The sequence below is a fragment of the Ambystoma mexicanum genome, chromosome 10 (assembly GCF_040938575.1).
Source record: "Ambystoma mexicanum isolate Mex_15411 chromosome 10, UKY_AmexF1_1, whole genome shotgun sequence".
Lineage (NCBI taxonomy): Eukaryota > Metazoa > Chordata > Amphibia > Caudata > Ambystomatidae > Ambystoma > Ambystoma mexicanum.
Window position 1 is genome coordinate 1,400,126,264 of NC_090932.1, and position 27,708 is coordinate 1,400,153,971.

The 27,708-nt window shown below is 44.2% G+C and overlaps 1 protein-coding gene across 3 annotated transcripts in view; it reads right to left on the reverse strand.

Moving 5' to 3' along the window:
- The window catches only part of UBE3B (ubiquitin protein ligase E3B), a 2,019,282-nt gene that overhangs the window by 1,791,181 nt on the left and 200,393 nt on the right, over positions 1 to 27,708 (reverse strand). For all 3 annotated transcript variants that reach the window (XM_069619417.1, XM_069619418.1, XM_069619419.1), the window contains exon 4: positions 9,510 to 9,630. In XM_069619417.1, the coding sequence (XP_069475518.1) occupies positions 9,510 to 9,630 (121 nt within the window). The remainder of the gene's footprint in view (positions 1 to 9,509; positions 9,631 to 27,708) is intronic.

Sequence of the window (27,708 nt, forward strand, 5' to 3'; positions counted from 1 at the left end):
GAGGAGGACTTCACACTGGGCCAGGGAGTGGCCGAATGTGGATTGGTTGCACTGAGTGAGAACCGTACCGGGTCTCCAGAAGAAATCCCAGTTCACAATAATACACAACACGATTTAGAACATGTGTATATTAATGGACACAAAACTCCGGCGGTAAGAGACACCGCGGCTAGCCTCACTGCTGTCACCCGGCAGTGGGTGCAGCCAGACCAGTATATTGATGGGCCTGGTTGTAGCATCACTGGGTTTGACAAAAAGAGTAAGTGCCCATTTGGCGATAGTAGAATTCAGCTTGCGAGGTGAAACGTCCCAACACCATGTAGCGGCGAAAGAGTCCATCCCTGTCCCATGTCTGTTCTTCCTAATCCCGAGATAGTCGTGCCGGCTACCAGATCGAGGGCCAAAGAGGCCGCCAGATTGAACACTCTGAGCCTTAGGGCCTGGAGTGCTTCCGGAGGGCTTGTTGGAGGGACCGGCATGGCTGGAGAGCCCCCGGTACAGTTCTTCACACTACTGAGTCGTCTACTCTGGTGGGAGAGGGGCCAGTAGCCACTGGGGACCCTATTTTGATAGCAGCGGACTCTGTTACTTCAGATTTGCCTGGCTCAGTGCAGTAACCTGAGCTGGAGGACCAGGTGAGCTCAGATATGAAGGGCCTGCCCAAGCTGGATGAGTTTGCATGAGCTGGAGGCCCAGATCAGACTGACCTCTTTAAAGCCCAGAAAGAGTGTTGAGGTCGAGGCCGAGGAGCAGGTTAAGGGTGAGGCACCTGGACTGTTCAAAGTGTAATGGGAGGATGGACTCCTGTACAGTGAGCCAAAAGACTGAGGGCGAGGGCACCAGAAGGTTGGTGATTCCCCAATGCCACAGAAAGTTCCTTTTATATTTGGCTCATTTGAGGAACCTGAGGGTGTCCTCACTTCTTTTTCCCTGGGATCTTCCTCTCAGGGGCCAGAGAAAGGCCTTTGCTTCTGGATCCTGACCATTCCGGTGGACATGCAAGGGAGGATCTCCTGTGTATACTTGTAGAGTGGGGAGACATGGTATCCCCAATCCAATCCCTTTTCAGAATGAACCCTCTATCCCTCAAGCCTTTGTAGGCTGGCATCGCCTTCCCTTTTCTTCTCTCCAAAATGTCCCCCAGAAGCACCACTTCAACACTGGGACAAGGCAGCTGCCTGCAACACACTCCTCAGCTTTGGGCCGTCCGCCTTATAGGACGACACAAGCCCAGTGAAGAAGCTAGGAGAAGCGCCTCGACGAGCATCTACCGACGTCCACCTTAAAGGAAATGTTTTCGAGCCAGTCGTGTCCCTCAAGCTGCAACCGACTGCAACACTGACAGTTTTTACACCGCAGTCCCTTAAAGACTTCCGAGACTCCTTGACCAGCGCTTCAGAACCGACAACAAGCACAGAGACAACGATTCCTGACCATTAGCCGGCATGCAGGCCAGCCTGCAGCCGTCCATCCAGCTTCGATCACCGAACTGTTTTTGACTGATACCTGCAGCTGTCTCCAGTCTTGAGCACTGTCGCAGAAGCTGCAAAGTGCCCTGAAACTGACTTGACCCTGTTGAGCACCAAGAAAACCTACAAGCACAAGGTACATTGTGGTTCTGTCCCCCTGGTCCTTCTCCGAAAACCCCTAGAGACATTTTACGACCCATTGCTCCCTTTATGCTGAAACCAAGTATCCTTGAACTGTTGCAATTATTTACTATACCAACTACCCTTCTGTCAGTATCCAGAGTGCATCCCTTTTCCTTCTTTGAAACTGTCCTCTGCATTCCTATACAGGGTGGGTTGCATTTCATAGTGTGTTTGAACTGTATAATAGTATTAATAATAAAGTAGACATTTTTATACAACCTTGTCTGGACAGTGCCTTTTATCATTGTGTAATTATTGTATTTTCGCTGTGTTGCAACTAACTATCCACAACCTTTCAGAGATAAGCCTGCCATTCCATCCATGTTACCAAAATTGGACAAGGAGGTTTATAATTTGCTTACGTTTCCAATCTGTTTGGATCTCTTCTGGCTTCTAGTGTACTAGAGGTGTGGGTCCAATTGATGGTTTAGAAACCGATATTCATCCCTGGACCACTGGTGCCCCGGAAATTGATTGGTCAAAGTAACTATGTGATGTTTAAAAGGTCTATGACTTAAGTGTTGGAGAATATTGAGGGTTACTGCCATACTATGCCATGAGGGGCTGAGGTACTGAAGAGGTGTCCCTAAAAGGGAATGGGGGATACCATGTCTCACCTGATGATGTCGTGTCATCCCCCTTGAGGGCCACTCCCCCCCTTCCATGTGGTCCTCCCTCAAATAGCCGCCCCCAGGGTTGGAACCAGGCAGCTGTTGCCGTACCCTGGACACATGAGGAGAGGCTACCTCTTGGAAAGGAGTGATGAAATCATCAGCTTCATCACACTACCCAAAGGATTTGGTAGCTATAGTCGAGCAGCCAGGCTTAGTGTAGGAGGGAGGAGGGCTGTAGGTAAGCATAAAGACCTCAGAGCACACTTATAATCATGAATACACATTCACTGTATTTTTTATAAAAATATGGTTATTACAAACACTAAGGCAAACCAACACAATAATAGAATTTCAGGTAAGTAACCTAATTCACATATAAACAGTAAGATATTGGCTGAGCATTACTCAATTCACAGGCAGACCCTAGCTGATGTACAGGTAAGTAGTCAGAGTAGTATTCAAATTAGCAAATCAATTTTTCAACCAACATTCAATGTCATGCAACAAGGATACTGGCAAGTCACTTCTAGGTATCCTACACTTTAAAATGTCCAGCCCTACCTGGGGATGAGAGTCTCAAAGTCAGTTGGGACACTGGGTGACCAGGAACAAAGGAAGGCAGACGCTGGAAAAGTTATAAGTTTAGCAGGATTCTTCAATGTTGCAGGTAGGTAAAATGTTCAGTATAAAGACGGTTCAGGAAGGTTAGGTGGACCCTCTGGAGGATAGTAGCCCAAAGGACCAATGCCTTTAGGACTGGGAGAACACTATTGGGTTGTCCACCCTAAAGTGTCTCAGGAGGCTCAGGAGGAGCACAGATCAACAAAGCAAGCACCCAGGTGAGCACCTAGGAGTGGTGATGAAGTTCCTGATGTCACTGGTGGGTCCCCAAGGTGAGGTGAAAGCAGCTCCTGGTCGGATACTTGGCCTGGAGGCTCATGCAAGAACTTTTGGTGGAAGCAGCCAGTCCGCTTCTTCGGATGGGACGCCCTGCAACGATCTTCATGATACTGGCCACTTGGGGCTCGACACAGGCTTCCGAGCAGCGACGGTTGTCACCCTGCAGACTTCCTTCTGTTTTTCAATCCCCTTCTTGGGGATGCCCCCAAGGTACCAGCCGAAACCGCGCTTCGGGAGACTATGCATAGCAAAATGGTCATGGTTCTACGGTATTGGGAGATTACAGCCCAGGACGGTCGCAGCTCTTCGAGGGATGGCTCAAAATGCTGTTTGTCTTGAGACTGGTTAGGCCCACCAGTCCAAGGGAGCAAGTTATCCGGTCTGGATCTTCCCTATCAAGCAGAAGAGAAGGTTGGAGCAACAGCGGTTCCTCAGCAGGCACTGGTGGTCACTGGATGTGACTGCAGGTGTCCTCCTTCGGATTCTTCTTCCAATTGGTCGACTCTTCTGCTCCATGTACCTTGCCTTTTATGTATGAAAGCTGCCTGGATTCACCAATCACCATTCAAGCCTTTATGCAAATCTGGGGTTTGGCATGTCCAAAAGGACAGCCAACCTCCTAGTTCGAACCGGATCCAGTCAGACACACTTAGGACAAAGACCAGTGGAGTTTCAGTCACCTCACACACTTTATGTCCTTTCAGGCAATCGGAGAGCCTTGGTGGGCTTTTGCAAGAAGCCCAGCAAAAACAAAACATAGCAGGACCTTCCCCACCCAAGTACAGCCACCATATCAGGTCAATGGTGACCCACGTATCCCTTACCACAGCTGCGATAGCAGACTATGTGTAAAGTTCACAAAAACTTAGTCGAAATCATCTGCTGCCGCCAGACACTCAGATGAACTTCTCCCTGTAACAAGAGAGTTACAGGAGAAGTGGAAAAAATGGATACATTGTGTCCTCTCAGCATTCAACATATGGTGGGGTGTGCTGATTCCACAAAATAAAGGTCAGGTAAGTTAAAACGTACAGCTCAAGGAGCTCTCAGCAACACTGCAAAGAAGGTGCTGTGTGCTGCAATAATAAATTGCAGATGCCTTAAAAGTTGGACGAAAACATGACTCCAAAATGAAACAACCAAAAGGGTTGAAAAAGGTTCCCAAAGGTAGAGTAAAAGAATGAGTGAGTGTGGGAAAAGATTTGCACTCACTCAGGTGTTGGGGGTATGGGGGCGGGGGGAAAGAGTCCCCTCGGTCTCAGCCAGACTGATGGAGCCGTCCATCTGCACCGGGAGGGGTGGGTGCTCCAGTTGCTCTCGCACGAGCCGTGCAGTCCAGAGCATGCCTCCTCCACGGGACAACCCTCATTTCTCCCCCACCATCACCACTGGCTTGGTAGAGAACGCCGTCACCGGTGCACGTCCCGCTCGCCTCCGTGCTGGGTCCTGGTTCGGGAAAGCGCAGTGCTCCACTCCCTAATTCTCCACCCCCTCCTGGGTTCAATTCACTCTGGCAAGATGGCGGCCGGCAGCTGCTGTTCCCGGCTCTCCACCATCCCTGCTGTCTGCCTTCACTGTTCCCCACCTTGCCACACAATCACTGCCTCGGGGGGAGCGTTGCATAGGTATGCGAATGCTTCTCTGAAGTAATGGAAGGTTTTTCAGGATAGTTATTACAGGTTTTCCTACGGGCAGCTCAGGAGCCCAGGCTCAGCACGTCTTCAACAGGCGGCTGCAGGACATGCCCGCCCCTCCGTCCCATGGTGCTATTACTTTGCCCTTAAATTTAGGGGATGTCAGGAAACCTGGTTGGCAAAGACACTTAAAGTCTGGTGAGCCCCAGACAAATCATGTTTTTTGCCTCTGCTTTCTGGGCCTCTGAGAGGGCACAAAGATTTAAACTGTACCATTTATTATTTCTCAAACACAACCCTTCCAAAACTTCTAGATAGAGACTACCGGTAGCTCCTCTGCCTTTAGTTTAATTCTCAGACTTAGAAAATAGGTGCTAGAGTGGCCTCATTCATGAACACCACCTGCTGTTGACTTTCTATAATTTTGTTCTGAAACTCATTTTCTTACACAATTTTAAGCAGGAAAGTATTTAGTCTTCCGAAACGTAACGACTCCCAAATTTGGATGCATGGAATTGAATATGAAGGACACATTGATTGTTGGGAAGGTTTTCTCTTTTTAGCAACTTTCCCTTGATTTCTATGGACCCCCAAACTGTTTATTTTGTTTTTGTACACTGTGCAGACTTTTTCCAGTGAAGTGAAGCCTTCAGCTTCTGACCTCTGATGACCCTTCAATGACCTACCAAGTCTGAGGAAAAATCAGAGTAGTAGGGGCGAGTTACAGCAGTACTTGCTTGCAAACCCCTATATCCACCTGTAAATGTTTTGAATACTTTTGAAACGTTTTACAATTGTTTGGCTTTTGGCAAAACCTGTTGCCAAAAGCCCTCCAAAATTTAGAAACAGTCTAACCCACCAGTACACGACTTCATCTATCTTTTGGAATAATATTGTTATTATTCTATTCCCATGTACTGCACTGTCCTCGCCCCCCAAACCCCCCCTGCACCTTCCCCCTTTCCCCATCCATGCACTTGCGCGATCTGAATGACACCTGGCCTAGTATGATCGCTGTCTGTTCTCTCTTTGTTCCCCCTCCCTTGCCTCGTCGCGCCTTAAAACACTTGTGTATAGGCACGTTATAAATGCCACATCATATCATATCATATAATTTTCCCATCCACAAGACCATTCTCCTAACTTTTTCCCAGCTCCCAAAACTTCTGGAAACTTTGTGAACTTTTTCGGCACAATGCTCCAGTCAATTTAGGGTTGGACTTTCTAAGCTAGAGTTGTATTCTTGTGGACTGCCATTGCAAATAACCACTGCCTTCAATATTGTGGGGTCAAGGGATTGTGATTTTATTGCAGTGGCTACTGGGGCTGTATGTATGTATTTTATTATTAGTGTTGTGGGACAGTATTTCCTGTGCACAGGCATGTTCATAATGTGTTCATTGGCCATAAATAAATATAATATTTTTATAACTGTCTGTCAAAGTCTAATCCTCATCCATGTTCACCCCTTCCTGAGACTTTGCCTTGACCACTCTCCATGCTACCTTGATTAGTTTGGCTACAGCTCCTAGAGTTTTGCCTGTTCACTAACTAGGTTGGCTTCCTACACATATGTCCACCAGGCCAGAGTGCAGAAATCCAGTCGAACACCAGATAGTCCCGAACTATTAAAAGACACCTCCACTAACACTTGTGCATGTATTGGGGGCACTTAGTGTGAGCCAGAAACATCAATACATAAAGTTAATCCTTAACTTTGCTCGCTGGTAAGCATCACATAATGGCGTCATGCACTGAGTTTTTACTTCAAATCAGATACAAATTATTTTATTATAAAATGATCGAAATAAAACTATTTGGAGCTCTATAGTGTTAGGCAGAATCCTGTGCAGTTCCCTTAGGGAGCACTACAGAAGATTAAGACTACAGGTGAGAGCAATAAATCCCCTTTGGTATCAGTCTGTACCACAAAGATTTAGTTGGTAGCCGTGGCTGAGCAGTCAGACTTATCTTAAGAGGGAGATGAGAGTATTCAGGGTTTACACATTAGGCCTACAGCACGATGGCACAAGGAAACGCTGACCAAAGCTTTGTATTAAAAAGTATATATATATTTATTTTATACACTTCTACTAAAACACATGCATCACAGTCATCAAGCAAGTTAAATTAAGTCAAAGGAATGATATACACACTCCCAAGTTAAATTGTAGACCAAGTGAACCAGAGTGAAAACTGAGCAAAACGGCACAGTGCAAACTACACACAAGGGATACTCTATCAATTCTTCACAAGGGGGTGGGGGGAGCACAAGTTATATAGAAATAGGTTCGTACACACCCTAGCAACACTTCCCATTCGTGAACCAGTTTAAGCAAGACAGTGCATCATTAAAGGCAATACTTAAATGAAAACTGAGCAAATTGGCATTTCACAAGGTTTAAAAAGGGTAGTTATATGAAATGAAATAGGTGCACCAACACAGTTCTAGTTGAGAATCAATCTAAAGAAGGCAGGTCTAACAAATGTAACCAGAGTCAGTAGGCCTGTGCCAGAGTCAGTGGTACAGGGCAAGGGCCCAGGAGCAAAATGTTCTTGTAGCTGCAGTCAAGTCTTTGGTTAACGATTTTGAAAAGGTGGATGAAGAAGTTGAAAAGACAATGTTAAGAGAGATGGGCGGCCAACCCAACAGGTAGGTAAAGGATTTAAAACACCTTTAGTGCTATCGCGAACAAAGGGCGGCCTGGCGGAACAATGTACCTTGAAATGAAGAAGTGGCTCCTGCGGTGGCTGTTGTTCCTGGTAGTTCCTGCAGTTCGGGTGATCCAGCAGAGGAAGAGAGGCTCTCGTCGTGGAGGAAGGTTCGAGTTACTGCACCACACAGGGATGAAATCAGCCACGGTGCTGCCCGAAGAATAAAAGGTACGCTCCTTTAAATCGCGGTCCGGGTGGACTGGTGCTTGGCTATCCGACCTCCGAGTACAGGGTACGGGAGATTCGACCAAGGCAGGTCCGGGAAGGCGATTGGCAAACTGGTTGACCCCACCAGCTCAAGGGAAGAAGGCTCTTGTAGATGAAGATCTTCTCTCGTCGTGTAGAGAAAAGTGGTGAGACGCTGCAGCAGGGCTTCACCGGTGGTTCAGTCATTGCAGATGTCTTTGGCTTCTCTCCTCTTCGGCTTCTTAGTTCCAATGGCGACGTCTTGCTCTTCCAGTCCTCAGGACCCTGCTTTTATGCAAAAAGATCCCCATTCATACAGCTTAGCTGTCACTCACACAGTGGAGTGGTCATCTTGGCGGGAGACCCTCCAGCCTATCAGGATAGAGTGCGACATGAGTTGCTGAGGCAACCCTGTCCAGGGGTCCTACTCCCCCTCCCACACAATGGACCCACCCCAGACTGAGTGGCGCCGAAAGGAGGGCTTCTGGGCAGAAGCCCGCCAAAAGGACCAACAAAGGATCCCCGACCTGGGTTAGGAGTTTAGAGAAAGACACGAGAAAGAAGTTATATTAAAGTTCTGGCAAATAAAACCTACCAGAGTCAAGTTAATATTAAAATGCACCGGCGGTATGTTAGAGGCTGTCAGAAAAAGTGGTAGCCTCGAACAATGGGAAAATCCCATAGGGAAATATTTGCGGTCGAATATTTACGGTAGTAACCACTGCCACCAGCCAGAAACTTTTGAGAGAGGGAATGTACGGTACCCTCTCTAAAATGAACATAAGGGAAAACTATTAACCCTTTCCAGTACCTCCATAGTAAGATGGTTTGTACTGGCTTAGTTCATAAGAATTGACTAGTAATGTCAAAGGGGACTTTACATGCCCTGGGAGACAGTAGTCAGTCCCAGGGTATGGAGTCTATGTTTGGGGGTCGCTACGACATCCCTGTGTCACTGCACTGAGGGTGCTGTGTAACACATGTGAATAAAGATGGTTCCTATGGGGTTGAGAAACTCCCATAGACATTAAACACAAAAATGGCCTAGAACACACATAGCAAAAATGCCTAAGAGTGGGAAAAAGTGTCTCACTCTTAGCAGAAAAAAAAGAATCAAACCCTTCAAATCCAGCAAAGCTGCTGGGGGACTCAATAGGTAAGGGAAATTAGCCATAGAATGAGAATTCTCACGAACATATAGGAAATCCAATGTGGGCACATTTTGCTTTCTTTCCTAAAATAAGTGTGAAGACCCAGTTTTATATGGGAAGTCTTGACCCTTTTTATTTTTTTGCAATCCATTTCCACAACTCTAAATGGCCTCCCTGGCCCCGTGAGGCAATAATTACCTGTGTATGTTCTGACAACACAGGTGGTGCCTGCTGTGAGTGTCATAACTTCAGTCTGCTGCATTTGTTTAGCTTTACCCATGCGTACTTCAAGTGGGAGATGTAGGCGTAAGTGAGTGACTAGTCTTCCCATGCCTTACCTCACAGAGTTTTGCACGAGAACGTATGTGAAAGTTAAATAATGCAACAAGATGTGAATCCATAAGAACACTCATGTTGCAAAAACATGGTGGCGCTGGCTGTAAAAGAAAAGCAGCAAGCAACAATTTGGTGATTCCCCAGACTTGGGAAATTGCCTCTACAACAAGACCTTAGTGAAGGTATTCCAAGGAAGGTGTGGAAGGAGGTTTCTACAAAAGCAACCCTCTTTGTGTGTGAAGGACATTTATAGCTATAAACAGAAATAGACATTGCCTGCCAACATGAACTGTGCTTTATTTACACACCAGGTTTACTTACCACTTTGTCCTGCTTAATATTAAATATAAACAGCAGCCTCCGGGCAATTTTAAAAACAGAAAGTGCATTTCTTTTGATAACAGCAGAGTCTCCAACTTCAAAAAAATCATCAACTTCTTGCCTAGAAAATAAAATGTTAATTTATGTGAAGGTGTAAACACAACATCACAGTTCAGCAAGCGAGGGTATAATTTCATTAGATACGTGTAAGTTTGTTAACAACATGTGAAGTGGTCAACTGTACAAATGAATGAAAAATATATATATATATATATATCAGTAAAAATACTTTGTTAAAGGGACGTTATGGTTAAGTTGCGCTACTAAAAACCTGTGAAATTCACTAAAAAAAAACTTTATAAACAGGACGTTATGGTTCAAAGTAAAACCGAAAAACCCCTGAAATTCACCAGTTATGGTAGGCTAAGCAACCATAACTCGCCACACCACTGTGCACTGCTAACACAAACACCCAGGACATCAAAGATAACATCACAAATGTTATTTGACATCACTGATGACATCACATGTCTGGCTCAATCTTTTTTCCTTCACTGATATATCTAGGGCAGTAACAGGCAGGAATTAAAAAGTCACTACACTATAGAACAAAGTAGTATGATGACAGCACAGATTACATTACATGTCTAGGTCCTTTTTTTTCTTCACTGACCTATGTAAGCCAGGTGGCTTTCTTCACTTTCAGTCAGGAGTTTAAGAACTTACAAGTGCTATATTTGTAGTCCTTACCCTTCTCATATGTTCTTAAAATACTATTCTTAGGTTACGGTTACATCATATAGTACATAAGCATAGAAGAAGAAGGAATCCAGAAACACAAGAATCTTTTCTGTGCATGAAGTTAATCAGTTCGGTATGAACACTTTGTGTTGATACTGTAGTTTTTGGTGCATGCTTTATGTTCCCTGTATATGCTTATATTTGTATCGAGTGTGCTCTCTTTATGTTTTTGTGAGTGATAGTGCAATTACGCAGTAAGGGAAGCATACGTAGATACTTATGTTTCATAGTATGTAAACATCTGTAATGGTAGCATTTAGCAATGTAGTATGCAACTTGGGAAAATTGCAAATATTGCACCTCTGTAGCGCATGCTGTAGACAATGCATACATTTCTTCATGAGTTCATGTACTGAAAGAACTCAGTAATGCAATGGGTTTTTTCAGCAATGCATTGCTTAATAAACTATGTGGCATATCTAAGCCCTTCAATAATCTCTGATACTTTTCTGCCAATAATATAATGACAATCCCTTGTGGAGGTGCTGCATGAAAACCAAATATACATGTGATGTCATCAATGACATTTATGATGTTATCTTTGATGTCCTGGGTGTTAGTCTCAGCAGTGCACAGTGGTGGGGCGAATTACGGTTGCTTAGCCTACCATAACTGGCGAATTTCAGGGGGTTTTCGGTTTTTACTTTGAACCATAACATCCCGTTTATAAAGTTTATTTAGTGAATTTCACAGGTTTTTAGTAGCGCAACTTAACCATAACGTCCCTTTAACAAAGTTTTTTTACTGAATATACACTTTCATCATGTGAATTTTGGAGATATGTACTATAATTCACTTACTTTATATACATGTAACATAGAACATACTGAACCCCCTTCGCCAATGATATTTGAAGGGCACGGACTGAGCGCCTGTCCGCAGACGGGCGTGGACGAGATCAACACTACCCAAACACTCAGGGGGTATGTGAAATTGTTCTATCATGCCATATGAAAAATGCACAAGGTCGAAAAGCAGCACATAAATACATTATAAGTAGTAATAAATAACCATTCTAACCTACATGTCTCACACATTACCCATTCATTTAATTACCATGTAGAATGAAATGGATTATACCATAACAAAAAAAATATGCCTCCAACCTAATTACCTCACAGAAAGCTAGGAGCGACAGTAGACGAACACAACACAACGAATACAAATTACAAGAAAGTAGTAAGTGAACTTCATTTTTCTTATATGTTTGTATACTTTTTGTATGAGGTGCAGAACAAATAATGTATTTCTTTTGTTTTGACACAGAAATGTGCAGTACTTTGGAGTGGCTGGAGGAGAATTTTCTGCATGGCAAAATGTCGGAAGATAGCGATAATAATGGTACACACTTCTCTGCATAAGGAAATTAATAGTCAGTACTTTATGGGCACTTAACATATATATATATTTATTTTTAACAGACCAGGGAAAAGGTGAAGAAAGTCCACCAAAAGACACAGTGCAAGACACCCTGAAACGCATAGAAGAGACAGTGGACATGCTAAAAGAGAATTTTAATGGATTAAGGCAATTTGCGGAGGAGCACGTGAAAGGAAAAATCAGATATCACTGTCCCACCTGTACCTGTCCCCCTTCTCCATTTCCCAGTGAACTATCCCCAAACCCTCAGGAACAACAAACGTTTCGACAAAACTTCCATCCCTTCATCCCCTCACAAACAGCCTGTGGAAACCCCTAACTCCCCTATATTTGTTTCAGTGTCTGCTTCCCCCCTCTCTCTTAATTGCTGTGTATATGTTTAATAAAAATGTTTAAAAAGAGTTAAAATGTCTGCGGACAGAGCGCCTGTTCTGCCGGTCCGTAATTAATAAAATATGGATGTCCTAAGGACAATACACCTACCCGTACCATTCGCAACCAAGATGGAACTGTTCTTAGAACACATCAGCTGTCCAAGATGTCTGTAAATCAACAAAATGGGGGCATCCTAAGGACATTATAGCTCTACGTACTGTTCACAACCAAGATGAAACTGTTCTTAGAACACACCAGGTGGCCGGGATGTCCGCAAATGAACAAAAGGGGAGTGTCCTAAGGACACTATACCTGTCCGTACCATCCGCAGCAAAGATGGAACTGTCCTTAGAACAGGCGCGGTGTCCGGCATGTCCATAGTCAAACAAAATGGAGGTGTCCTCAGGACATTATACCTGGCCGTACAGTCAGCAGAACATCTACGCACATGCGCCCCACACCCGTAAATCCTGCGAACATCGCACCCGTCCCTAACTGTCCTTCTCACTTGTGTCGCACTTTTAATTAGTTTCAGGACCCGAACACTGTCCGTAGAACACCCGTGTGCATGCGTATGACCGTTCCTGTGCATTTGGTGTCCTGCGGGCACCCATTTCCTCCGCGGATGTGTCCACTACGTCATCATGTGACCGCGCCCACGCTGAGCGTGTCCCCTAATTTGCGCAATTTGTCTGCTTCCGCAACATTTCAAAAGAACTTATGCAGACAAGCCAAATTATTTTACAATACAAAAATCACCATTTCACACGTCCCATACAATGGCCCTAGCTTTCCACATGTTGTTTGGAACTTTTTCAAAACTTTTCAGTGATCGAAATGGTCACGAGGCGCATCCCTCCAACCCTATAAAAGGCCACACCCCCGAGCTCATCTTGATTGTACTTCTGGCGATTGTAGATCGAGTTTTGCTGCCTTTAGTGCTCTAGCGGAGATTATCTCACCAACCATAATGGCATCCATGGCTGCTGTTGCTACATCAGCCTCAGCACCACCCCAAACCCTCCACCACCTCCCCAAGGGCCTGCAGAGGGAAATACGCGTGAGGATGTAGAGCACGAGGAAGAAGAGGATGAAGAGAATTAGGTGGGGGAACTCCCTACTACCACCACTCGGCGGGAGTTGTGAGTGTGGCGGTTGTTTATCGTGTTTGGTAACGTACCAAAAGCACGTGCGAACCTGGTCACCTGTAAACAGTGCAATTTAGTACTGAGTCGTGGGAGACCTGGTGCGTACAGCTTTGGGATGACAACCATGAAGCGACACCTAACTTTGTTCCACGGTGCGGACATTCGCAAGGTGGTACCATGTAAAGAACGTAGTAGGTTGAGTTCCTCCGCAGCATCCTCCGTGTCCGCACCTCTCACCACAAGAGACACTCCTGTGGGAGAGCGCTTCCCTCCAGTTCCTCACAGGCCATTCGCGATGCTGTTGACCTTTACCTTTCGAAGGTCACAATATTGTGTATGTACTGCGACGCAGTACTCTGCAGGGGGGAGAGTCTTCGAAGTGCTTTCGAGGCTATGGTCACGGAGCACCAGAAGACCTGCTACGTACCTAAATAAGGGCCACCCTACATCTTTCTCTCTCCACCTGCCCTTTCTTATCCCCGTGGTTGGTGTCCCTTCCTTACCTTCCTTTCCCCTTCTCTCCTATTGTTTCTTGTGTAAAAAATCCCCAAAAATATAAAACAAAAATAAAAAAAAGGCTCTTTTCAGAGCCGCCTTTCTCAGTTTAAAAATGTAATTATCAAGTAAACGGTGTAGGCCTCTGCGCATTTTTTAAAAAGTCAGTGGACAGTCCTAGGACAGAGAAAATTTTAAGGTGCGACCGTAGCAAAACCAATGCACTTTTCTCTGGTAGTAAGTGGTGGCTCTGAAAAGAGCCTTTTGGTGGTGTTGTGTGTGTGTTTGGAAAACTTGGATTCCTCATCATGTAATGCAAAATAGGTGACTATAATGGAAAAAAAGGTTGCAATGCATTTTGTACATTTCGAAGAAAAATCTGATTGCCATCCGATGTAAGATGGACTCCATCTCTGCGAAAAATGAACGTGCTACGAAACAAAATATTGTCATTGTGGAAAGAGGACATGCCAACATCTCTTAGAAAGGCACAAACAGCGTTATTGACATTGTGCCTCGCTTTCTCCATTTGTGGACCAGATAAAGCAGAACGCAGCCACATTTGTCTTTGTGCAATACGAGAAAAAATTACTTGGCTATTTGGAAACATGTCCATGACCTTCTCAAGTCTTTCCTTCATTGCAAATTGCAATGAAATTCCAGAGACATACCCTAAACTGTTTCCTCCACAATGAATGATAATTATATCAGGATGACGCTCTGTCTGTAAAGTAGCACAGAGAGGTACCAAGTCCAGCCACTTCATTCCACGCACTCCATGACAGTGCACTTCCACATGAGGGAATCCAAGATCTGCAGATATACCACAACGTTCTGCGTGCACCTTCAACCAATGTATCCATGAGTCTCCCAAAATCCAAATAATCTGTTTTCGAGCACACACAGCCATAGCGGTCTGTCCTCCTCTCAGCAAAAAGACGTTCTCACTAAATCTCTCTGTTCAGAACACACCCATTGAACTTTACTGACCAATCCCTAGCTTTGCTCATTCTCATTTGCATGCCTCTCCACCCCAAAATCCCTGTATGTAATACACGCTGCCTGCAGACTACCGCCATGTCCGTGGACATGTAGAGGATCTGAGCGTGACGACTGTACATTTAAAAAGTATTCCCCTTGTCCCCTTTAAGGTGGTCTCTGAAAAGAGCTGTTGTTTTTGGTTTTTTGGCAGATGCCTGACAGACACCTGTTATTTTGTATTTTTTGGGGGGTTTTTTCTTCTTAGTTTACTCCTACAATCATCACATAACCTTCTCCAAAGCAAGCCGTACATTCCAAAATAACATGGCATTTCCCAAAAAAGATAAAGAAACACCGTCGGCTTCAAAATAAGCCGCATTACTGGAAACAATGTTCTCGTGGCTTCAGAAAAACATACCAGCTGTTAACATGAAAGCATGCATGCCGCGAATGATGGCACACCTAACAATACTTTGATCAGGACAAAAAACCGAACTGTTGTCCCATTTTGCTCTAGGGAGTAAGCCAGAAAAAATTACTTTCGCAGTTGGAAAAATGTTAATGACTGCTTGAACCAACTGTTCCAAATCTCCCAACAAAGTAGGTGAACTCACGTAACCCAAATGGGAAGCACCATAGTGCAAAACTACCACATGGGGACTGGTCATCCTACGCATATGTCTGCAAACTTGGAGAATTGCCACTACATTGCAATCAGTCGCAGTGCTCCACACCACCTCCACTCCGCTGACATCGACATTTTTTGCCACATGCCTACATTCTGAATAGTGCTGTAAACCATGGACAAAAATATCTCTGAGCACCAACACCCTGACTGTCTCCACCTCTGCCATCTTCACTACACACACTCTTTTTCTACACAAATCAACTATGTGAACATCTGATTGGCTGATGCCTACAATCCCCTTTCCATGCTGGATTTGCTGTAAAACCCCATATGTGGCACACCCTTCCCGCGGACAAGCGCGGTGTCCGTGTGGCACGTAACTCTTAGCCAGTCCTCTACCCTTTCCACATCACTCACAAATCCAGTCCCTCATTGTACACAGCTAAGCAGTCGCACAAGCATCCACCAATCACATCCAAGACCTCTACATCTAACTCTGTTATCAGAGTTCCGCATTTCAAATGTACTGTTGATCACTCTGAATACAATGCTGATGTCATTTCAAAGCACCTACTACTAAAACTTCTGTGCAAGTGTCGCAGATTTCTACTTACCGCTCCATGCATACCCACATGCATGATTGCAAAGTGCAGGTATGCATATTTTATTCTACTACTAAAACTTCCGTGCAAGTGTCGCAGATTTCTACTTACAGCTCCATGCTTACCCACATGCATGATTGCAAAGTGCAGGTATGCATATTTTATTCAGAGTACATGTGCAACTCTTATGATTCCATTTGAACAAATGAATGCCACTAAATCTGTATAGCCAATACATACATACCAACGCTCCCACTTTAAGGGTGAGACTTCCGATTTTTCATTGCAAAATCGCACTACTTCTTACTATCTTCCGCATAACTTACACATACATAGCAACCCTCCCGATTTACGCGCAACACTTTATTTTCCATTAAACAATGTCACCATTTTTTACTGTCTTCTGCCTAAATTAATGCTACTTCCAATACGATCGTAAGAGAAAAATAAACGTTCTTGATTGCTGTGGTGACATCTCCCTCTCAGGTGCTCCCGATTTTTCGCATTCCTACTTATAATATGAAAGTATTCAAATTTTTCCCATCTACTGTAATGACCTATCACTTCCAAACCTCTCTGCTACGTACAACACAGCTGAAAAAAAAGGGAATTTCATGGACTGAAAATTGTACTCATTTGCGGAGCAGGTTCAACTAACATACTGCAAATAACATATAAAGGCTGCACATAGAGAAATGAAATGCACGCATACACTGTGTTGAGATATCAAATGAGAATACTCCCACGAAAGCTGAAAAATGAACGTGTACATTAACATCACTGCTTTAAACACACAAAATTACTTACTTCTTCCTTTTACAATTGCAGTGAAGACCACTCTCCTGAAAATCAACAGCATCTACACTGCAAACATATCCGAAGAAACCTGGTCATTCCACAAAAAAAGTAAGTCCAGTACTATCTTTATATTCTCACTGTTCCTCAAAGAGACTGTGTGGGTTATGTATGTAATTTGCGCACCAAAAAAAACATCGAGAAATCCCTGTGTTTTTGGAACACAAATAACATACATAAGCCTTAGAATGTTAGTACTACAAAACACATAGCTGTTTTAATTTTATACCATTACGTTTACTATTAATGGTTCTCCTCACCACTACCTCACTTTCTACTCTCATCAGAAGCACTGTGTGGTAATATACAAACAGAAAAATAGCCTTCCCAACTCATTGTAACTGCCCAATGCACATTCACACACCACCACAAACATCTTTCCCATCAAACTCATACACGCATGCACACAGCACACATACATTGTAAAACAGACCAACCCATACCTTTTTTTTTTCCAACAGACCCCAAAGAATGCCTACCAAAAAGCAAGTCCATAGAAAGGAACGCAGAAATAGAGCAAATGAAAATAAAAAAGTGTCCAAAGTAAGCATCCATCTCTACGAGAGTTTGTACAAAATGTTGAAACAAAACAGCTAATACAGTCATGTAGTGAAACAAAGGAGCCTTCAACAACAGAAACTTTGCCTCCTATCAAAATGTGGCACGAAACAGAAAATGCTTTACAAGAATTCAGCTACCACTACTGCTAAAAATGCTCCTATAAATCCTGATATACTAGCAAGAACTAGCAAGAAACCATAGTAAAAAAGTATTTTAGCAAAAATGTTCCACCACAGAGTCCTTCAGAATCTAATAAGAAGAGGACCGAAATCATCCTCAACCCTTAAAACCTACCGTAGAAAATTAATCCTACAAGCACACGTAGACAGTACAATCCTGCTCAAAAGGAAGTTATTTATAGTGTTAAATAGGATAAAACCACTAACAAAACTAAGTACTAAACTACAAAAGAAACTTCTCAATAAACGGAATGTCAACAGAAATAACTTCCTAAATATTTGTGGAGGTGAATGGAGTCACACAACGACCACAGAACCATATTTTAATGAAGAAGCATACAAAAAAAATCAAACAAACACAATTGCCATCCATAGCAGTGGACGAGGATATGAAAAAAATCAATAATACCTTCATGGAACACGAAACACTGCTTACAAAAGTATCCCCAGAAAACTCAGAATTACCTCTCCATTCGACTGAACCAGACCATCCAGTATACAAATGGCCGTGCATGTCAATGTGTAACATTCCTAACAAATCTTTCAAATCTTTACGCCAGTTCCTCAATCAGTATGTGAAAGGTAAAGACAAAATCAAAATGAAAGTTCTGCAAAATATGGATACCGGTCCAGTGCGCAAATACACAGGACAGCAAGGACATTCATTAGCCTGCATTTCAGGACCTATTTGAAAAAGCACCCTCCATGATATCAACACATCATTCAAATGTAAGAAATCTAGTGTACAAACGGTACTATGCTAAAAGTCCAGCTTTAGAACTAGCCAATTTAAATAACTCTCTTCTGCGTGGTACACCCAAATACCTACAAGAAGAAATCGACCGTATCCAGAGAAAATATTTTGGAAGTGAAAGCCACTTACAAAATGCAATAGTTTTAGAACAGACTAGCAACAATTCTGCACATGGCAACCTTCTATTACACACACACAAAAAAGAAATACTAAAATTTAAAAGTACATCCGGTGAAGTACCAAACCGTGTGTGTGTGTGTTGCCGCAGAACTTCTTACAAAAGTAACACAAAAACTATAGACGTAACATACAAAATAGAAGACAATGAAAATTCCAAATGGTTTGAATTAGCTCTCTACCTTTTAGCAGAAAACAAATACGAAATAAGTGAACCCCTAATATGTTGCAGTTACTGCACTCCAAAACTTGACAACAACCAAACTCCTTCACGTGCTATCCCAAATAATTTGGAATTATTCCCACTACCAAAACCCATGCAACAACTCAATTTGTATGAGAGCATCATAATTCAAACAGTACACCCATTTCAAGCAATAATACGCCTTCAACCAAAAACAGCAAAATTACCTCCCTCTGAATTGGTGAAAGGCATTCATGGAAAAGTAGTTTATTTGCCATTAGATCTCACAGAAAATGTGCACACTCTAGGAGTGCATCGTCCAATAGAGCATTCTTTAATTGTCTTAGTAAATGCTGTACCAACAAAAGACAAAACAATTTGGCAACAACTCGTGGATTTACATAAAGTTAGACAAGCCTTGCAATATCTCAAAGACAATAATGAATACTACAAAGAAATAAATATTGAAGAAAGCTTAAGGGAAACAACTGAAATAATTCAAGAGTCATCAGAAACTGGTCAATTCGAACTTATGGATCCTGCTGCAGTAGCCACGCTTTTGGACCATTACACAATTCATCCATTGCACCCTAATGAGAGCATAGATGATGCATTAGAAATTTACCAAATGCGACAAACCAAAGGGTCACCAATAAGCATATGAGAAAAAAGTATAGAAGCACGTGCTTTTCCACTGCTATTTCCTACTGGCAAAGGAGGAAGATACGATGATAGACCCACTCAGATAACAGCATCAGAATACCGCTCATTACAAATTTATTCTGAAGATCCCAAATTTAGACAAAAGGTGGAATACATATTCCACCTACTCTTTGAAAGTGAATTAGTAACCCTATGTTACGGAGTTGCACACATATTGAAATCTGGAACCCACTTTCAAAATATGTCAGCTACGCAATTAATACAAAAAGTGCAAGAAAAAGATGAGGTTTTACAATCAAGTAGAACAAATCTGTTTTCAAACATGCATGGTACGAAAGAATACTGGTACCGACGGCACGGAAATGTACGTTGTATGATCAGAAACCTTGGACCACCCACTTGGTTTGTTACATTAAGTTGTGCAGAATATGCATGGGAAGATTTACATGATTTCCTACGCATATCAAACAACAAACTCAACATAGATATACTAACACCTGGAGAACTTTGCTCTCTAGTTCCTGTTAATGTTTCAAGATATTTCCACCATTGTTTCATTGCTTTGCTACACTTTATTTGTAATAAAACTGTTCCTCCCCTCTGAGAAGTGCAACACTAGAAGAAAAGAATACCAAGCCAGAGGAGCACCACATATCCACATGCTTTTATGGATTAAAGGTGCACCTAAATTTGGTCACGATAGTGATGCCACTGTTTTGCAGTTCATCCAAAAATATGTCACTTGTGAAATCCCTTCACAAAGGACACATAGTGACCTTCATGGACAGATTGTACAATTTCAAAGACACAAATGTGGCACATATTGTTGTCGCAAATACAAAAGCAAAAGGGAAATACTACACCAAATGCCGCTTTGGTTTCCCTAGACTAATTACAGAAACAGGTGAAGTGAACAACTTCACGTCTTCAGTTAGACATAGTGTTAATGGTAAATCACCTAAGAACATGTACTACATAAAAAGAACAGAAGAATCAAAATATATCAATGATTACAATGCAATTATTGCCCTCTTATGGAATACAAACATAGATGTGCAGTACATTGCAGACAATTCCACTGCAGTTGCACAATATGTTTAGTTAGTTTATTTATTTGTACCGCGCACCGAACCCTGGGGTAGCTGGGCGCCGGAGACTTAAAAACAGTTACAGCATGGCAAAAATATACAGTACAGATTGTGATAAAACAACAACGGTGTAGTAGACCGGGTTACAGGTGGTCAACAGAGGCAAGCAGAGAGGAAGTGCATTAAGCGGCGTTTTTGTTGGAAAGCCATGTTTTTGTTTTGGCTCTAAAAGTCCAAAATGAGGGTTCTGCTCTAAGGTGTGGTGGCAAAGCGTTCCATAGTTTGGCAGCTAGGACCGGGAAGCTGGCGCCGCCTGCTTTTTTTAGAGAGAATTTGGGAACGGAGAGGCAGTGTGCGTATGGTGTTCTAGTTGGTCTAGTTGAGGTGTGATTGTGGAACTTGTCTGCCAGGTATTTGGGTGCGTCGTTGGAGCGGCATTTATGGACGATGACGAGGGATCTGAGGGAGATTCTGTCTCGTACTGGGAGCCAGTGAGCATCTTGTCTGAAGCTGGAGATGTGGGCGTTTCGTGGGATACTGCGGGCTGCTCTGATGGCATTATTTTGCAGTACCTGTAGTTTGTTCAGGTTGTGTTCTGATGAGCCAAGAAAGAGGGTGTTGCAGTAGTCAATTTTTGAGAGCACTAACGCTCTGGCTAGTGTAATGCAGCTAGAGGGTGATAGGAAAGGTTTGCAGGCGTTGATGAGCTTATTGGTGTAAGCTGTTGAAGAGGCAGTTGCGTTCACCTGTCTTTTGAGTGAGAGAGTGGAGTCTAGATAAACCCCGAGGGTTTTAATTTCTTTGGCTACTGTGATTAGGTTACCGTCAATGTTGATGGACGCGTAACGGGGGTCTAGTTTGTTTAGCCGCGGTTGGGAGCCGACAATGAGGAGCTCAGTTTTCTCATCGTTGAGGCATAGGCCGTGCTCTGCCATCCAGGCTTGGATCTCTAAATAAAGGTTGTTGATTTTGGTGGAGTCCTCGTCGTAGCACCCTGATAGGGTGATGAGAACCTGGGTATCGTCAGCATAGTTTGTGTAAGTGACACCTAGATTATCTAGGCGGTCAAACAATAGCTTTGTGAAGATATTGTATAGAGTCGGCGAGACGCACGAGCCTTGAGGAACGCCGCAGGTGATGGGGACAGGGAGTGCTGATGCCCCTGGGGAGAAGACCCGGGTGGTTCGGTTGGTTAGGAAGGACTGGATCCAGGCAGTCGCCTGGTTAGAGAAGGCCGCTGAGGTCCTCAGATGTTCTGTGAGGATCTGATGGTCGACGAGGTCGAAGGCAGCTGATAGATCTAGCAGTAGGAGAATGGCTAGATTACCCTTGTCCTTTGCCTCGTCCATCTGGATTTTTAGGTCCAGTAGGGCTGACTCTGTTCCATGCCTTGGCCTGAAGCCGGATTGTCTGAGACCCAGGAGATTGTTGTCTTCCAGGTGCTTCTGTATTTGCAGGTAGGCCACTCTGTCTAGGATCTTCAGGATGTAGGGAACGGTGGTGATTGGCCTGTAATTAGTTGGGTTATTGGGGTCTAGATTAGGTTTTTTTAGAAGTGGCATGACCCAGGCCTCCTTGAGGCTACTGGGCACTGAGCTTGATTTGAAGGATGCATTGATGAGGGCTGTTATGAAGGGGGCCAGAGTGTTGGCGCCTTCTTGGATGATGGGGGCTGGGCATGAGTCCCCTTGGCATCTAGAGGGCTTGAGGCCCTTAATGATGCTTTCTACTTCTTTAGTGGAAACTGGTGAGAAGGAGAAGGGGGGGCAGGTAGGTGTTTTGGGGGTGGTGGGCGGAGGGCGGTTTGTTTTTTTGGATAGGCTGAGCTTTTTCTGTACGATTTTGGATTGTAACATGGTGATTTTGTCTGCAAGGGCTTTTTGAATCCTCTCACACCAGTCTGCATCTTTCACGCAGGTTTCAGCCAGAGTGGGGGGGGATTCGAGTTCCCTAAGGATATTGAAGAGCTCTTTTGTTTTAGATTTGGCGTTCTCAATTCTGTTATCGTATGTCTCTTTTTTGGCCTTAAGGATAGCAGTTTTGTAGGTGGTGGCTGCTATCGAGAGTTGAGTTTTGTTGGAAAGGTTGGGCGTTTTTCTCCAGGTGGCTTCTGCGGCTCGTTTGGAGTTTCGGAGGATTTTTAGCTCTGGTGTGAACCATTTGTTCATATGGGCTGCCGGTTTGGCTTTGGTGAGTTTGAGTGGGGCGATGGTGTCTATTGCTGATTCTAACGTTTTGTTGTAGAGGTCAGCGAGTTTCTCTGCATCTAGGTTGGCGTAGTTTGTAGGGGTACAGATATTGTCTATAAGTGGGCAGAGGTTTTGTAAAGTAATGTTGCGGTTGTTTCTGGTGAGGGTTTGGGGGATGGTAGGGGTTGGAAAGTTTGGTTGTGATTTCCCTTGAATGGAGAAGGAGATGGCGTGGTGGTCAGACCAAGCAGTTTGTTCGTTTTTTGTAATGGTCGTAGGGCAGTTGAGATCCGCTAGCCAGTCCAGGGTCCTGCCTTTGTTGTGGGTAGGGTCTGTGATTCAGCCTTACAGCCTACTTAACAAAAGCAGAGCTTCAAGACCTCTGGAATGACCTATCATCAGACAAAACACTATCTCAGAAATTGTACAGCCTAGGCATAAAAATGCTCTCTCATAGAGAATGTGGCGCCTATGAAGCTGCAGATCGTTTAACCGGTACTGCTTTGTATGGAAAATCTGAAAATATAGTATGGCTAAGTCTTGGTCCTGGTAAATCTAGAAAAAGAGTTCTGAAATCATATGAGGACATAGAAACAATTGCCAAAAACGATCCTAACAGCCAAGACATTTTAAAAATCAATTTACTAGACACATACTATCCGAACAGGAGTACCACTTTGGAAACCATGTGTCTATACCACATAGCCCAACACTCTGTTTGTCCAGATCATTTCTCTATCCCAGTCACTCTTAGGGGGTGGGCATTTGCTTTTCCATTTCAGTAATATCACCCTCTTGACCAGTAATAAACCTACATTCAATAGCTTTCGCCACGTTGGATTCATCTTCCCTGTAGCCCCCAATAAGCATACCATCGGTGACCATTCAATAGGTTATTCTGCCATGTCATCCATTTCTTTACAAACCTCTGCCTAGTAGTCGTTCAGTTGTGTACATGACCAAAACACGTGGAAGGTATTGGCCTCTTCGCACCCACATCTGGGACATGTGCCTTCTGTTGTGGGGTATATGCATTTCAGTGTAGCTGGGGTGTAGTGTATCCTGTGTGCAATCTTATAGTGAATCAATGTATATCTAGTATTGCATGATATATGTTTTTTTAGGCTGCATATTTGTACCCATTAGTTGTCACTGATCGGGTGTCCCAGGTCTTGTCCCACTTCGCTCTGGCACCATGTGAACCGGAGGGCGGGTCTGGATGATGGTCTTATATAGTGTGGATGCAGATATTTTCCCTTTCCCGGCTGTGAACATATATCCCAGACCCAGGTTTATCGTTGGTTCTGATGGAAATTCGCTCCACACCTTTGCAATGGCAGACCAAATCCGCATGTAATGCAATTTGTGTTTCGTGTGTCTCCTACTGTTTCCTTGAGTTTTTCCCATGTCACAAATCTCTTATCTTGAAATAAGTGCCCCAGTTGTATAATACTTCTTGCACCCAAGTGTGTTGCTACCTCTGGGTCCAGAGTGGGAGGTATATAATGAGCCCCGCAGATTGGCATGCTCGGATGATACAATGTGTCAGTTCCACATGTATCGGCTATTTTGGCCCAGGCTGTGGTTGTGACCAGTGCAGGGTTGATAGTATTGTAGCGTTTGGGATGTGATGTCGCCAGGCTATGGAGAAGTGTGGCCGATTTCGGTATTAGGTCCTTGTTCACTGATCCATTGGGGTCGAGAAAATCTGTAGCCCATTGTGCTGCATAATGTGCTTGAGCTGCCAGATAATAGATTTCAAAGTCTGGTGCCGTCATGCCTCCCTGTGGGTATTGGTCGGTAAGAACCCTCCATTTCAATCTAGAGTGTCCGCCCCATATCAATGCAGCACATGCCCCCCCTATTTTCGCAAACAATGCCCTTCCTGGCCATACCGGCACGGTGCTAAATAAATAAAAAAGTTTACGGAGAATTATCATTTTTATAAGGGCGATTTTTCATAACATTGAGATACACACACACACAACCGTTATTGTATTTCTGATGCTTGTATCTGCTTAGATTCACATGCTGTGCATAGGCCGACATCTAGTGGAAGCTGCAGAGTATTACAGTTTGTTTTTTAAAACTCGAAAAGGGGCGTCGAACCAGGGCGTGCCAGTAATACTATCCCTAGTGTGACGTCCCCTGTACCCATGATCCCTCATGCGTGTAGGACCCTCAGATTGTATTTTTTCTGACATGAGGTAGCATGAGGAGTAGCGTGAGTACAGAGTATCCAAGCAGATAAGATAGATAAGACTACAAGCATCCATGCGACTTCTCTCAGAGGGGAGGAAGGTCGAGCGCATGGGAATCTAAGCAGATACAAGCATCAGAAATACGATTACGGTGAGTAATGTATCCCTTCTGAGGCTTGTGGAATCTGCTTAGATCACATGCTGTGCATAGATTAGCGAGCAGTGTTAGAAGGAGGTGGGATGTGAGAAGGGTCATGAGCAAACGAATGTCTTAGAACCGCTTGTCCGACTTGAGTATGTGTCTTGGAATGAGTGTCAATGAAGTAGTGCTGAGTAAAGGTGTGAATAGAGCTCCATGTAGCTGCTTTGCAAATACTTTCAAGGGGTACATTTGCAATGAAAGCCAGAGTGGCTCCAGTACCACATGTAGAGTGGGCCCTTGGCGTAAAAGGCAGTGTTTTATCTGAAAGGGAATAGCACAGTTGGATACATCTGACTATTCACCTAGAGATGGCATTCTTAGAGATGCAATCTTCTCTGCCTGGGGCTATGGAGACGAACAGCTGATCTGTCTTTCTTAGCGGTCTGGCCTTGTCTACATAGTAGAGGACCGCTCTCCTAACATCTAGTGTGTGTGGAGTTTCACCTCAGCAGAGCTCTTGGGTTCTTGGAAGGCGGCCGGTAGCTCAATAGACTGGTTAACATGGAATTTGGAACTGAACTTAGGTGAGAACCAAAGGTGAGTGCGTAAAACCAGTTTATCCTTATAAATAGTAAGAAAGGATCCTGCACTGACAGAGCTTGAATTTCACTGACAGTTCTTATGGAGGTGATGGCTACTAAGAAGGTAATTTTATAAGTCAGTTGTTTGAGACTAGATTTGTGCATGGGCTCAAAAGGGAGGTCCCATGAGCTTAGCAAGTACCACATTAAGGTCCCAACCTGGTGGTGGGTTAAAAATTGGAGGGTGGAATCTCTTTACCCCTTCCATAAATGCTTTGACAACTGGCACTTTCCACCATGACACCTTGTTATGGGAAGTGGTGTAGGCTGATAAAGCTGCCAGGTGCACTTTAAGTGAGTTAAACACTAAACCTGCATCCAGTAGATGGAGCATATAGGTGACAACATTAGAAGGAGTACAATCAACTGGGTTGATTTGCTTATTCTGGCACCAAATTATGAATCGTTTCCATTTGTCATAGTAACAGTGCCGCGTGTTAGGTTTTCTTGACTCTTTCAAGATATCCATACATCTCAGGTAAATTGAGATGTCCGAACTCTATAACTTCAGGAGCCATGCTGCCAAGTTCATGGGGTTGGGCTGAGGATGCACCGTTAGCCCTTCGTGCTGGGAGAGTAGGTTGTACCGGCACAGGAGTTTGATGGGGTTGCACACCGCCAGTTTTCGTAGGTGTGGATACCATAGTTGTCTCGCCCACATAGGAGCAACCAGGATGAGCGTCATCGGTTCCCTGTGGATCTTGTTCACCACTTTCCTCATCAGAGGGGTAGGTGGAAAAGCATAGGCAAATATCCCTGACCAATTCATCCATAGGAGCCTGGCTGGGGGAACCTGGATGCAAAGTCTGAGCATTGCCTGTTTTCGCTTGTGGCGAATAGATCTATAGTGGGGAAACCCCACTGAGAGAAGAGGTCTCCTACGTCCTCTCCGTGTAGTTGCCACATGTGTTCCTCTGGGAGGGGATCTCTGCTCAGAGCATCTGCTAGTGAGTTGAGTGTTAAGCAGAAACCTGTGCAGTTCCCTTGGGGAACACTGCAAAAGATTTAAGACTACAGGTATAGCAGTAAACCCACTTGGTAGCAGTCCGCACCACCCAGATTTACCTGGTAGCTGTGGCTGAGCAGTCAGACTCCCCTCAAGAAGAGTTAGGCAGTATGTAAAGTATACACAATATGTACCCAGACACAATAGCACAAGCAAACACTGACCAGAGCTTGGTTTCAAAAGTATATAGTTATTTATTTTTTAAGAACACATAAGTTGAAAACACTCTAGCAAAGTATAGTAAAAAAAAACACTTCAAACACAGTTATAATGAAAGCAGTTCCGACCCTTACTCCTATCTAGACAACTCTAAGTTAACACCACATAATTAAAACAGAGGTGAGCGCTTAACGTTAGATGACACTCTTGTAGGTTCAAGAAAGGGATAAAAAGAACAGAAATGGGTTAAACACACCACTCTAAGGTCCAGAACACTTGCAATAGGCCCAAAGAAGCACAAAGTCACAAGTGAGCAAGGGTCACTAGGCAGGGCCCACTCTTAGAGTAGCCGGAGCGAAAATGTGCCCAAGATCACACTGTTATTAGGGATTCAAAGTCTTGCAAAGAGTTAGAAAGAGTTTAGAGTGGCTTAGAAAGTTTAGCCAGGGTGTCCCAGGCACTCCCAGGGTCGAAAGCCGGGGGCTAAATCTACCCCGTACAGTCGGTAGCAAGGGAAGCCAGGCGGAACACGGTACCTTAAGCGGAAAGGATCCTCCAGCGGTGGCAGTTGTTCCAGGCAGTGGCAGCAAGGCTCGACGTCGGTCAGGGGAGAAGAAGTTCTCGCTGAAGAGCAGAAGAAGAAGGTTGTTGCACTGCCCGGGAAGAAACCAGCCGCGGAGTCCTCCGGTTCAAGGGTTGTACCGACTTTCGTGGTTGGGGTAAAAGTGGTGGGGTTCCGGGTTGCCGGGGTGCTTGGCACTGGCAAGGCGGCCACGAGATACCTCGAGAAGCGAAAAGAAGGCGAAAACTGGTTGTCCCCACCAGTCAAGGGAAGGAGCCACTCCGTTAAGAGTTCTCCTCGGTCGTCGGGAAAAGTGGTGAGACGGTTCAGCAGGGCTCCACCGGGTGGCGTCGTCGAAGCAGGTCGGCTCAGCTCTTCCCTCGTCGGATTCTTGGTCCTGTGGCGACTTCTGAAGTTCCAGTCCCCAA